Here is an 11,982-nt window from a genome sequence, read left to right as displayed (position 1 = left end):
GTATTTCGGGGTCACCGCCGTGTCCCCCTTTTTGCCAAGAGCCTCTCGAACCTCGTTGGTCTGGTGTTCCTAGATTTTCGCCAACCCCTTCATGGTTATTGCTGTGTTTATGGGATCCATCTTCTCAAGGAGCCCAAACGCCATGACACTTGACCCCAGTTGCTGTCTCGGCAGTCCCTACATCTGTCTCTGCTGGAGGGATCCTCATATCTCCGTGTCCCCGTCTGGTGTCTGTTCCTTTCTCTGCAAGAGACAGAAAACCAGAACACCTCTCTCCCTAGCCTTGATAATCTAATGTTGTTATCCGTTGTTCTTCTAGTGATTCAAAGTTGGTTTAGAATATTATGTTCAGGACTCTCTGACCCAGGGACTTATTCTAATCATAATTTATGTGTGTGTAAGCGTGTTGGCATTTAGCCCTCTGCACTCAAAGTCAATACCTACAATTTATCAGTCCGGACAGTCACGCCGAACGAAGCTTACGACCTTCAAAAGACTGAGTGTCAACTCATTATAAGCACATTTGCAATGTGTTTATGAAAATGATTATAACCACTTAGTTTAGTCAAGAAATCAAAAACAAAAACAAATTAACCATTTTTTTATTCTAACACATTATAAGCTTACCATACCTAAATTATTAACCACACAAATAAAGTCATAAAAATTTTTATATAATCATTGTTTGATGTTCAAACTCAACTTCCACTCCCCCCTTTTTGACACACTCCCATGTGTCAATTCATCGGAGCTAGAAAATTAAAAGAAAAGGTTAGTGACATCATATCTCAGAACTCAAAATTAGCATTAGCAACCAAAGGGTTAAATCTGCAGTTCCACACTCTCATGTGAAGCTACCATCTCCTCTTCAGTCTCTCTTATCCTCCTGCTCCTGCAAAAACAAAACAAAACAGAGCGAAACATCCACCCTTCTCTTGCCGGCTGGGTGAATTGTTTGTCAGCATTTACTGCTTTCGTGCAGTCTTTGTCTCAGTATCAAGTCAGTCAAAACTTTTAGTCCGTCCATCACAGTCCAGTCACATGCATTCATTCACACCCATTCATACCAGATGTTGCTGATAATGGAGTCTCACGCGTGACCTATTCGAGCATCCATCACCAGCAAGATGACGTCATCATTTTAAAAGGAAAACAATTCCTTGTTTTTTGGAGTGGATTGACTCGCTGCAATCCTTTTAGACTCAGGACTATCTTATGTGATCAGTGTCCCATATAAGTGAATTTCTCCCAAGCCAATTACAATCATGGAGAAGCACACTTTGCAACTGTTTACAGTAATAATCTTTTATAGCGCTTTACATTTCAATCTTTCAGGCCTGGTTTAAAGAGCTGATTGTTAAATCATGAACTCACAAAATATCATCACCGGTGGATCACACCTCTCAGATGTTTTTCCTCAGTGCACTGTAACAAAAACAAACACAAACGTAACCAACAAAATACTACTAAAATAACACAAACTAGGGCCCGTTGCAGACATGTCCAAACATAAAATCATCCCTCTCTCGCTTAGAGAAAGAACACAAGCCAAAGCTCACTGATAAAATCAAGCTAGCGCTAAGCAAAACCAAAAAATCAACCAGAAATTCACAGGAACGTTTTGCTTCCTGTCGGGACAATATTGTGTAGGAATGAGAACCTCAGGTACCGTAGCACCTTTTGTTCCTCCTTGAATTAAATTTCAATCACAGAAAATGCAGTACTCCGACCTAAAACTTCATCATTTTCACTCTGTGCCACTGTTCCACCAGGGCTGTGTGAAGCAACGCAAAGAATTCAGTCAAGGCCTTGAGCCATAAACAGACATCACGCACAGACATTGTTTTCATAACCAAACTGTTTCAGACCTTATTCCTTAAATCTACATAAATGCCCTTTGGGTGACATAAAACACATTCTAAATAATCAATGGTAATCAATGGCTCCTCATAAAAATTATGTATTGGGATATTTGTGTGCAGCATTTTGCATATCAGCATAAGCATTTGTTAGCAAAGCATTCTTCATTGCATCAGCGTGTATGTGTGTGTGTGCGCATCACTCTTTGTTGCACAAGCGTGTGCATGTGTATGTGTATGTGTATGTGTGTGGATCACTTCTCAGTGAATCAGCATTCCAATGTGCGTGTGTGTGTGTGTGTGTGTGTGTGTGTGTGTGTGTGTGTTCATCACTTTCCTGTTCTGGTGTCTTGGGTAAACCACAGCCTGAAGCATGCCCTGGGGTCCTGCCCTCCTCCTTTTCAGTCTGTTTGCGACCATTGCTGCTGCTGCTGCTCAAAGTTCTGTCCATCCTGGTTCTGACCCCAATTGGGGCAGTCCTTTCTCCAATGTCCATGCTCACCATAGGTAGGTGAAACCTGCATCTTCTTCTGTGTTTTTGTCCATTCTGAGGTGCCTTTTGACCTCAGTTACTCCTCCTGTCTCTGTCGCGCCCTTTTTGCTGCCCGATCATCCGTGTTGGTCCATCACTGTCCTGCACAGTGTTAATGCAGAGTTATCAAGATCAGCATCCTTTTGCTCGGCCTTACTTTTCATTCAGGCTTGGCGGGCGTCTCGTCACAGCTCTGTCAGCTGACGTAGTCTGGAAATTTTCCCCCCGTGTAGTGAAACGGGCCTTAGTTTTAACGCTCTCTGTCTCTGCTGCATGAGATCGCTTTCCTGCAGCACTGACATTTTCAGGTCCAGCTGTTGCAGCATTTGGTCAGGATCACGTAGAGGGGAGAGCAGGAGTCCAGGTCAGCCTCGGCTTTCAGGGCCGGCAAAGCAGCCTGTAATTAAACATAAAGAGAAAAAACAAAAAACAAAAAACAAAAACAAACCGAAGTGTACGAACAGGAAAATGATGTTGTGTTGGCTGTGTTACAACGAGAGGGGAGAAACACCGGGGCAGGCCCTGTGTCAGCCTTCTCTCCCCCTTTTTTTTTTTTTTTTTTTCTCTCACGATATAATCAACTCATAACCCACCAAGTTGACAGGACAACATGCACATGTTCAAATTCCTAAGATCATGTTTAAACTCACAAAAGAGAAGTTTTCTTCTCGTCAGTAATCACTTGTGTTGTTCAATCATCAGAAAACATCTCACAATTTGACTGTTAACCACTAAATTTGTTATTTCATCACTGGTTGGTCATACCAGTCTCTTTATTTTCTTTTTCTTTGAAGCTAAATTGTTGTCCTGCAACCTAGAGGGTTTATTTGTTAGTAATGGATAAACTTCATCATTAAAAAACAACAGGTGTATGTTAATTTTTTGCTGCTTTAACCTTGCTGGAAAATCTTCACATGTTCGTGAGTGTAAGCTGTTTCTTCATTGCGTGTGTGTGCATTTGTAGGCGGGTCATTTTCTTTCTTTTCTTTTTTTTTTTTTTTTTTATCTTTTTAACCCAAACTAGGCGTTACCTTAAAAGGAGCCTTTCTCTCACATTTCTCTGCTTGTGTGTGTTCTTGTTTCACCTTTTGTTGTGATGCTCCGGACGCCTTCCCAACCTCCACAAGTCTGTTGGCCCCAATTTTGTGTTAAAACTTCTCTTAATTTCTCCTCTAATTCTCTCCTCGCTGCTGTCTGTTTCACAGCTGCTGATTCTTGCTGGGTGTGGTTCCCATTACTTATAATTTTGCTTCGGCCGCTGTGCTTGTGGGGGCAGTTGGTCCAGGTCCGTAGCTTCCTGTATTAACACACTAAGAGATTTATTTAATATCATTTTCATCACTGTTAAACAGATAAGCAGGCAACACGCCCACCTTGACAGCGCAAACTGCACGCCAGTCTCCCAACACATTCCTCTCTCTGCTTCTCAATAATTCTCCACTACACACCTCTTACTCTCTCTCTCTCCTTTTTTTATTATTTTTTATTACACCACAGAGTAATACACCCAATTATGCCCGTCTATCTCTATGTGGCTCCAAATTCCCTCTTTATTTAATTTCACGTTATCAGGGGACAGGCACACAACAATTTTAACCACTGAAACGTCACTGAAACGAGGACTCTAACCTCTATTTTAAGAAATGAGGACTCTAACCTCGGTTTTCTTTTTGACTACTATAGAACTCAACCTTAGATGTCAAAGCATTCTCTTGTTCTATTCCAGAATAAATGTGAACCCGTGATTACACGGCCGTTCCAGTGTTACTCTGTTATCGTTTGAGGGCCCTCAGCTCTCAGGTGATAAGCCTGGACCTCCAGACGCCGCTGGTCCGTACGCCGCGTCCAACGTACGGTGGGGGAGCCAACCCCAGGGCAAAATTAATTTCCACAGGTACATTAGGCGTCAACCTTTGATCTTAAAGCATTCTCTTCGCACTAATGACCTCCTATTCACACATCAACCGTCACTGTCACTGTGTTCACGCTTCACACACGGAAACACACCCAGAGCGCGCCTCACACACAGAGCAGCACCCAGAGCGCGCTTCACACACAGAACAGCACCCAGAGCGCGCCTCACACACACAGCGCGTTTCACCAGCAGTGAGACCCACAGAGAGCGCTTCTCATCAGCGGAAATTTACACAGAAACCTCTGAACTCAACTGTTAGAACTCTTCTGAAGCACAACCGCACCATACACCAGGTACCCCTTTTACTGCGCTTATGGCCGCCACAACGGGGCAAAATCGCATCATAAAACAGAAGTGATGCTCGTCCCCGAAGCTCAAAACCGACACCATAAACCAGCGTCTACTTTACCTTTAATCGGGGTGAAGTAAATATTTTACTTATAATTTTATGACCGCAGCCCTCGAGGCTCAAAACCGACACCATAAACCACCGTCTAACCTCTTTTCAATGTGCTGAAACCAGCAACCCCTCACTACTGTACTTATGGCCGCATCACCGGAACACGGCCGTATCATAAACCAAAACCTACGGACGTGTTTCGCATTTACGCGTTGCCGGCGCTCAACCGCACCGTAAGCCAGCATCTGCTTAACCTTAATTTCATACTAATTTCATGGCCGCATCAACGAGGACTCAACCGACATCATAACCCACTTCAAAACCTCTATTCAATGTACTGGACTTATGGCCGCGTCTCCAAAGATTCTCATGTATTATTGCTACAGAAGCCAGTCTTAGACAAAGTTAAATGTGGAAGGTAAAGTGGGTTGCAACTAGCTCAACGTAGTATATTATTAGTTTCTTGGTAGATGCAATTAAACTGCAACTAGCTCAACGTAGTATATTATTAGTTTCTTGGTAGAAGCAGTTTATTTAACACACTGGAATTCAGCCTCAACTTTTGTTGTTAGTATCTTGCGCCAAAAACCAGACACCGACAAATTTAATGTGAAAATACGTGTAACTCAGCGAACAGATCAATTTGGAAAGCCCAATATGCACATTTGGTATTTATAATACAACAGGCTGTGCTTACCTTTCTGTTTAGGCCGGCCCTCTGTTCGCCTTGCCCCACGATCTCACCACAGGCCAAATCTGCCCCTCCTCAGCACGCCAAAGATCCGGGTCACCAGGCACCAAGTTGTTAAAATCTCCCAGTTCTTTTAATCTTTGGGCTGAAGGAAGGACAATACTCGGTGTATAAATGCTCAATCAACAATTATTTATTTCCATATAATTCAACACTTAAGAGCATAAGAACCATCATGATGGGGAGACCTGCCTGCAGAGGGTCACAGCAAGTCTCAAAATGGTGATGGGTTAGTCAGCCTTTTATAGTCTCTAGTAGCCCCCACCTAATCGTAAACGCCTAAACATTCACATTCTTTCTCTCACACGGCGCCTAAGTTATGACCTCGGCTCCCTGTCTTTCTGCTCTCTGTAAAGGTGGGGGTATGGAATGTAGTCTGTTTCTCCCATTTATCAGTACAAGGCCCTCTGCACCCAACATTCTCTTCATGATTCAGCAGTATGAAATGTCAAGAAACAGTGTAACACATTCAACAGTGTTGAATAATGCAGGTCAATCCAATAGATCTAATGATTTTCACACTCTTTTAAGTCAGAAGTATAATGCAAACTAAAACTACATACTGATCACACACTCTATATTAAGGGGTATAATATGATCTACAGCAGTATCATAATTCAACTACTTTGATTACATATATAAGGTAACATATGATAACATAATAATCTCACAGCCTCTGTAACCAAACCCCGACACGCTTAGTACCCGCCATCCACGCTCTTATCATTTTGGCGCGCGACACGCTGGGCTTTCGCCGGCGTGTTTCTCGATTCCCCTCCGCCCGTCTCCCTCCCTCTCTCTCTCTCTCTCTCTCTCTCTCTCTTTCTCTCTCTCTCTCTCTCTCTCTCTCTCTGCTTTGTCTCCCGTTCCCTCGGGGGGGGGGGGGGGATCTCGCGACCCCCGCATATTCCCTCCTCCCATCCCCTCCCCGAGGGGGGGTCTCGAGACCCCTCCTCTTCCCTCCTCCCATCCCCCGGGGTGGGGTGGGGATATCGCGACCCAACCGCTTTCCTCCCTCCGCCGGGGGGACCAGCATCCCCCGACCCGACGCTCCCCTGGCGGGAGCATCAGGGTTAACAGCGGCCTCCGCTGGCCGCGCACCATAGAGCCTGCGCGAAAACGCAGTTATTTCAACTAGGCGGATCTCGGCCGCAGGCGGAAAGGCGTGGCTCGCGGGGGTACCTGGAATTACCTGAGAGTCTCTGGAGTTACCTGGGGATACCTGGGGATACCTGGGGTATCCGGCCCATGGGCCCGCATTTTGTACTCTGACCAGCACTGTTGGGATTCGATCGGGCTTACTAGCATGTCGATAGCACTGATGTTCTGCGTTATGTGCGACCGTTTCTGTGCATTTCTCGATGGGGCGTTCGATCGACAGAGAGACACTAACTTGTGTGACAGACAAAAACAAACACATGGTAGAACGACATCTTTGCATCCACTGCTCTTTATTCCTCGTCGTCATCACATTACATTCTATTGGAAAGTAACAAATGGTACGATGCAGACAACGGTGCACTCTCAACTCTTGACATAAGACATTACTCGACGTCCGCTGTCCCGTTCCACCGCTTTGGCGAGGTGCTTTGTTGGGGATAGCTGCGACTGTTCATTGATCGTGATGGTGGTTACTTGGTTGCGGTGGATCGAAAATCCATTCGTATTGCTGGAATACACCTCTCGCTGTGTTTGTTCTGCGACGTGCCGTTTCATGGGTTACATCGGGAGCGTAGCGGGCGCTGTTTCCGGCATTGCACGCGGTACATATGCACGTCTTGTCGAACGGAGCCACGGCTTGAACCGCTGCATTTCTTTTGTATCTGTCCCAGTACTTCTCGGGCGAGCCCTGCACTGCTTCGGGACGCTCTGTTGCTGCCCGTGTCGATCGCTCCTCCTGTACATGTACATACTCCTCGACTGTACCGTGGTCTGTTTGGGAGAGGCGGATCCTCGTCTTCTTCTTGTTCTTCTTCTTCTTCTTGCCGTTGCGATCGAACGACTCCATCGTGAGACACGTACGTCGACGTGCGGAACGGGGAAAGTGGCTAGTGGTCAGCCTGTGACACTTGGTCTTCATTGTGTCAGTACATGAGTTTTCCTCTAAGATCGTTCTCTTTCACTAAAACACATCGAGTGCTTGGGCGGCGTTTGACCACAGTTACTTTCGGATAGGTGGCCCTGATGATGGCTGTAGAACAGTGCTGAGGGACAACAACCGAGGAACGGGCTGGGACGCTTACTATTTATACCAGGTTCGCCATTGTCACCAATGTGACTGTGTGCGTTGTATCACCATTGCTGACTGTAATAAACTAAATGGAATGTTACATTCTGTTGTTCTGCATGTGATCCTCTGCGTTTGGTCTCTCTGTTCTCTCATACATGGGCTACAATACAAGCGCATTCTATGTCATCTGCACGTAAGCTCATTTGGTACGGGGACAGGTACAATACGAGCTGCCATTCGACCAGTACTGCTTGTGTGTTGGTATAGTTCACTGCTTCTGGGACTGTGAGGGCTGTTCCTCGCTTTTGCGGGGCTGCGGTTACGTTCTGTGTCGATACAGCTATCCCGAGACCTGCGACCGTGATGCCTTTGGCGATGCAACACCCACCGAAACCAAGGAGAGCGAAAGTGCTCCTTTGGAGGGGTATATTATCGCCGACCCGGGGAGGTGTCGAGCTGCGGGATGGTATATAAGCTGTATGGATGTGATTGTAAGCCAGTGAAGCTCACTCTGTGACAGTGTCGGTGTATAACGCAGCAGCGACGGCGGCAGCAGCAAAGCCAGTGATGTCGCAAGTGCACAGCATACGTTTGACGCACCCGAGGTTGGTGTTCCCTGGCGGAGAAATGACCAAGCCTTGGGAGATGTATAACCCTTGGGCCGACAACATCATGAAGATACACATGGTGTCTGGCAAGATGCTAGAGAGGATCAAGGACCCGGAGGAATGGGGCGATATGGCGCCCCATTGCATAGACTTTATGGACCTGGAAGACCTGAGTGTTCTGTGCCTTGACGGCTTTCACATGGTGCACTTTTGGCTTCATTGCAAACTGAAGGCTTTGCTGCTGGGATGGGCTCGTTGGTACGTGTACGTGGACAAAGTGGCCGCGGTGGGATCGCGTATAACACTGCTGTTAGAAGACGACGGCAAGGCGGCGGCGGACACGGAAGCGCTCTCTCGACAGCTATGGCTTGCTTACAGGGATTACTTTGGATCGAGATGGGTCGTCGAGCAGCCTGGCTTGCGGGGTGACCGGCGCAAGCCCGAGACCACGTATGACGACTGCCAATATGAAGTCGAGGAGAACAAGCTTATGTGTGTCACTTGGTACGTGTACGTGGACAAAGAGGATGAACGCGGTGGCTTTGGACGGCTGGTCGACGAGCGGATGGCCGCGATGCCGCGTATGGGAGAGGTCTTTCGCACGGAACCCAACAGCAGCGACTGTCTTCTGTGGTGCAAGACCAACGACACGGATGAGAGGCGAAAGGCCGCAACTCTTAGGCTCTGGTACCCGGAACAGTAGAACGGGGGCAAAGTGTTCACTGTATTGTATTGTATCGGCTTGTTATCATACTGCTTGTAGTAATAAACCTACGTGAAATGTTACATGTTGTTGTTATGTGTGGGACTCTCATTTCAGTCTAGTCTGTCCGCTCTTCTAACAGTGCAAACACTGACTTTTGCCATTGCGGTGAAACACACACACACACCCCGCTTCTGCGTTTACCGTGCTGTACTTGTATATACAATCACACACATTGGACAACTATAAGTGAGAGACCTCTCAGTTACAGCGTTCGTTTCTTACAAAACAGTGCAAACACTGACTTTTGCCATTGCGGTGAAACACACACACACACCCCGCTTCTGCGTTTACCGTGCTGTACTTGTATATACAATCACACACATTGGACAACTATAAGTGAGAGACCTCTCAGTTACAGCGTTCGTTTCTTACAAAAGACCGACACATGTCGGGATGGCTAGGTCTTCGCTGGGTATATGTGGTCGATGCGAAACACCATAGCTGGGGGTGGGATTGTCGGTTGGACAGCCAGCTTTGTTGTGAGACGGCCGAAACGTTGGCAAGTGTAACTTGCCCGAACACTGGGAGAGTTGGACTCACTTGCATTTGCACACCGCACGTAATTGAGGTAGCTCTTACGATGGACGCGTGGTGTGTGTTTTTGTACTTTGCCACTCGTATGCTGACAGTGAATTCGGCAACTCATTCGCTGATCTACATTTATACAGCGATGTCCGCAGACCTCGGCTTGCCGGGTGTGCACAAGTTTACAGCAATAGGTCTACTGGACGGTAAACCCTTTGACCGTTTTGACACTGACAACCCACGGAAAACCCCCACAACAAACTGGGCTAGACGACACTTAACCACTGACTACTTGGATAAGGGCACGCAGAGTCGACTCAGCAAGCAGAAATGGTTTGGCGTTAACCTAGATATCGTAATGACTCTCATGGGACACTCGGCGTCCGATGGGGATGTACATGTTATACAGTGGTTACACGGATGTTACGGGGAAACGAACCCCTCCGAGGAGAGGCTCCGGTTTGTCCACGGGGTGGATAAGTACGCTTACGATGGTGACGATTTAATGTCTTTTGATTATCTTACGCTGAGGTGGTCAGCTGCGACCGAAGCGGCGAAACCCATCGATGACAAATGGAACGGTGTGACCGTATTGACCGAATACACCGTCGGCTACTTGCGCGGCGAGTGTATCAAATGGTTGACTACGTTTGTTGGATACAGCAAACGGGAACTCAGAGACAGGGTAACCGTCCCTGATGTGTACATGTTTACACGGAAGACAAACGGCACTACTCTCACGTTGATTTGTGTGGCCTCTGGGTTTCCCACAAACACGCCTGCGATGAGGCTCATGAAGAACGGCCGAGTTCTCAACACGGACGACGGTCTTAACGTGTGTGACACTCTCCCAAACGACGACGACACGTTTCAAAGACGGATCGCTGTGGATATATTGCCATCTGACACGGGGAACTTCACCTGCGACGTGTTGGAGGAAGACACGGGGTATCGCGTTGTCAAACACTGGCGAGCGGGGGATCGCACAACTATTCCAACAATCGGCTGGCCGAACGCTGTTTTACTGTCGACAGTGGTGGGTTTGTGCATTGTAGCTTTGTGTCTGGTGGTGTTTATCGTACGAAAACGGAGGACTGGACAAATTGTAAACCAAACCGATCGTTTCCCACAACACCATGGGCTACCAGATGAGACATCTGGAGTTTGATACATAGTGCCTCGTATGCCTGTATGTCCCAATAAATGATTTGTCAATACAACTGCTGTACTGTGCTGTTTTATGGCTAACAACATTAGAGTAAGGTGGTGGCAACAGACACCATTAGATTGATTGTTACTTCATTTTATTTTCAACAATATAGCATAGACCATAAACCATAACATTTGTGTATACAACACATTGGTTTCATAGGACTGTGCTTTACTTTGCATTCTTCATTGCAACATTATAACAACGCACGTCTCGATTGCATAGGAGTGTATCGATGACAATCCAAAATGTAACAGTATAAAACACAGCATAAAATCTAACAACAGTGTAAAAGTCTACCCTTATCGCATAGGAGTGCATTGACAACAATATAAACAGTGACACTGGTGATTACATGTAATACTTTAGGCTGTATGTATAATACAACCAAATAAGACTAACTCTTCCTCCCCAGGCTACAATGTTCATCACATCGGCCTCGGTTTTATACAAACATGATACGAAAACAAAAGAGTACAACTATGTGCTAGTACATGGCACACACAATACTTCATGACAATTGTAATACACTATTGAGCGTTATCATTTCTTTCTTACGGATTGTGCTGCTGCAAGTTATAGTCCACGTTGACCCTTTTCTTCTTTTTCAAGCACATTCTGCAGCATAGCACACAGCACACACAGCAGGCTATCACAACTATGACAACCACAGAGACCGCTATGTACAATCCGTATCTCGCCAAGAATGAGTCTTTGTTTTCTTCGTACAAGTCTTGCCCGCTCTCGACGCGAGCAGACTCTTCTTTCAGAACAGCCAACACACTAGCATACTCGACCTCTTCGTCCTGGCTCATGTCATTCTCGATAGTCTTCTCCTCCTCTTCGGAGAGAGGGTGACCCGTGAGCTCAGCCAGAGCTACCAGTCCGCCGTTCAGGTCTTTCGCGTAGAGGCTATTTCCCACTTTGATTATCTGCTGCATGGTGGCGAGTTTCTCCTCGGGCACCCCAATGGATTTGGCAAACTTGAGGATGACGTCTTTGTTGCTGACCACAGCGGCTCCTATGGCTTTAGCCGCCCCCTTTGCCTTATCGGACGTTGCAATCTTTTTGACGGCCTCCAGCTTCTTCTTCAGCTTCTCCGCCGTCGAGGCCTTTGTGTCGATCCTATACACACCCTTGGCTACCGCCACTTTGCCCGAGCTGACCTTCGTCGAGCCCGCGTACA

General features: G+C 46.7%; 1 protein-coding gene across 1 annotated transcript; it reads left to right on the top strand.

The window, feature by feature from the left end:
* Nucleotides 1-9,641: 9,641 nt before the first annotated feature.
* On the top strand, nucleotides 9,642-10,754 carry LOC109196810 (H-2 class I histocompatibility antigen, L-D alpha chain-like). Its single transcript, XM_019351233.1, has one exon. The coding sequence runs from the start codon at nucleotides 9,642-9,644 to the stop codon at nucleotides 10,752-10,754; it is 1,113 nt and encodes a 370-aa protein (XP_019206778.1).
* The last annotated feature ends 1,228 nt before the right edge of the window (nucleotides 10,755-11,982 follow it).

This window comes from Oreochromis niloticus, linkage group LG23 (genome assembly GCF_001858045.2).
Source record: "Oreochromis niloticus isolate F11D_XX linkage group LG23, O_niloticus_UMD_NMBU, whole genome shotgun sequence".
NCBI classification, from domain to species: Eukaryota; Metazoa; Chordata; class Actinopteri; order Cichliformes; family Cichlidae; genus Oreochromis; species Oreochromis niloticus.
Note: the sequence above shows the minus strand (reverse complement) of the source record. Positions and strands in the feature narration are given on the sequence as shown.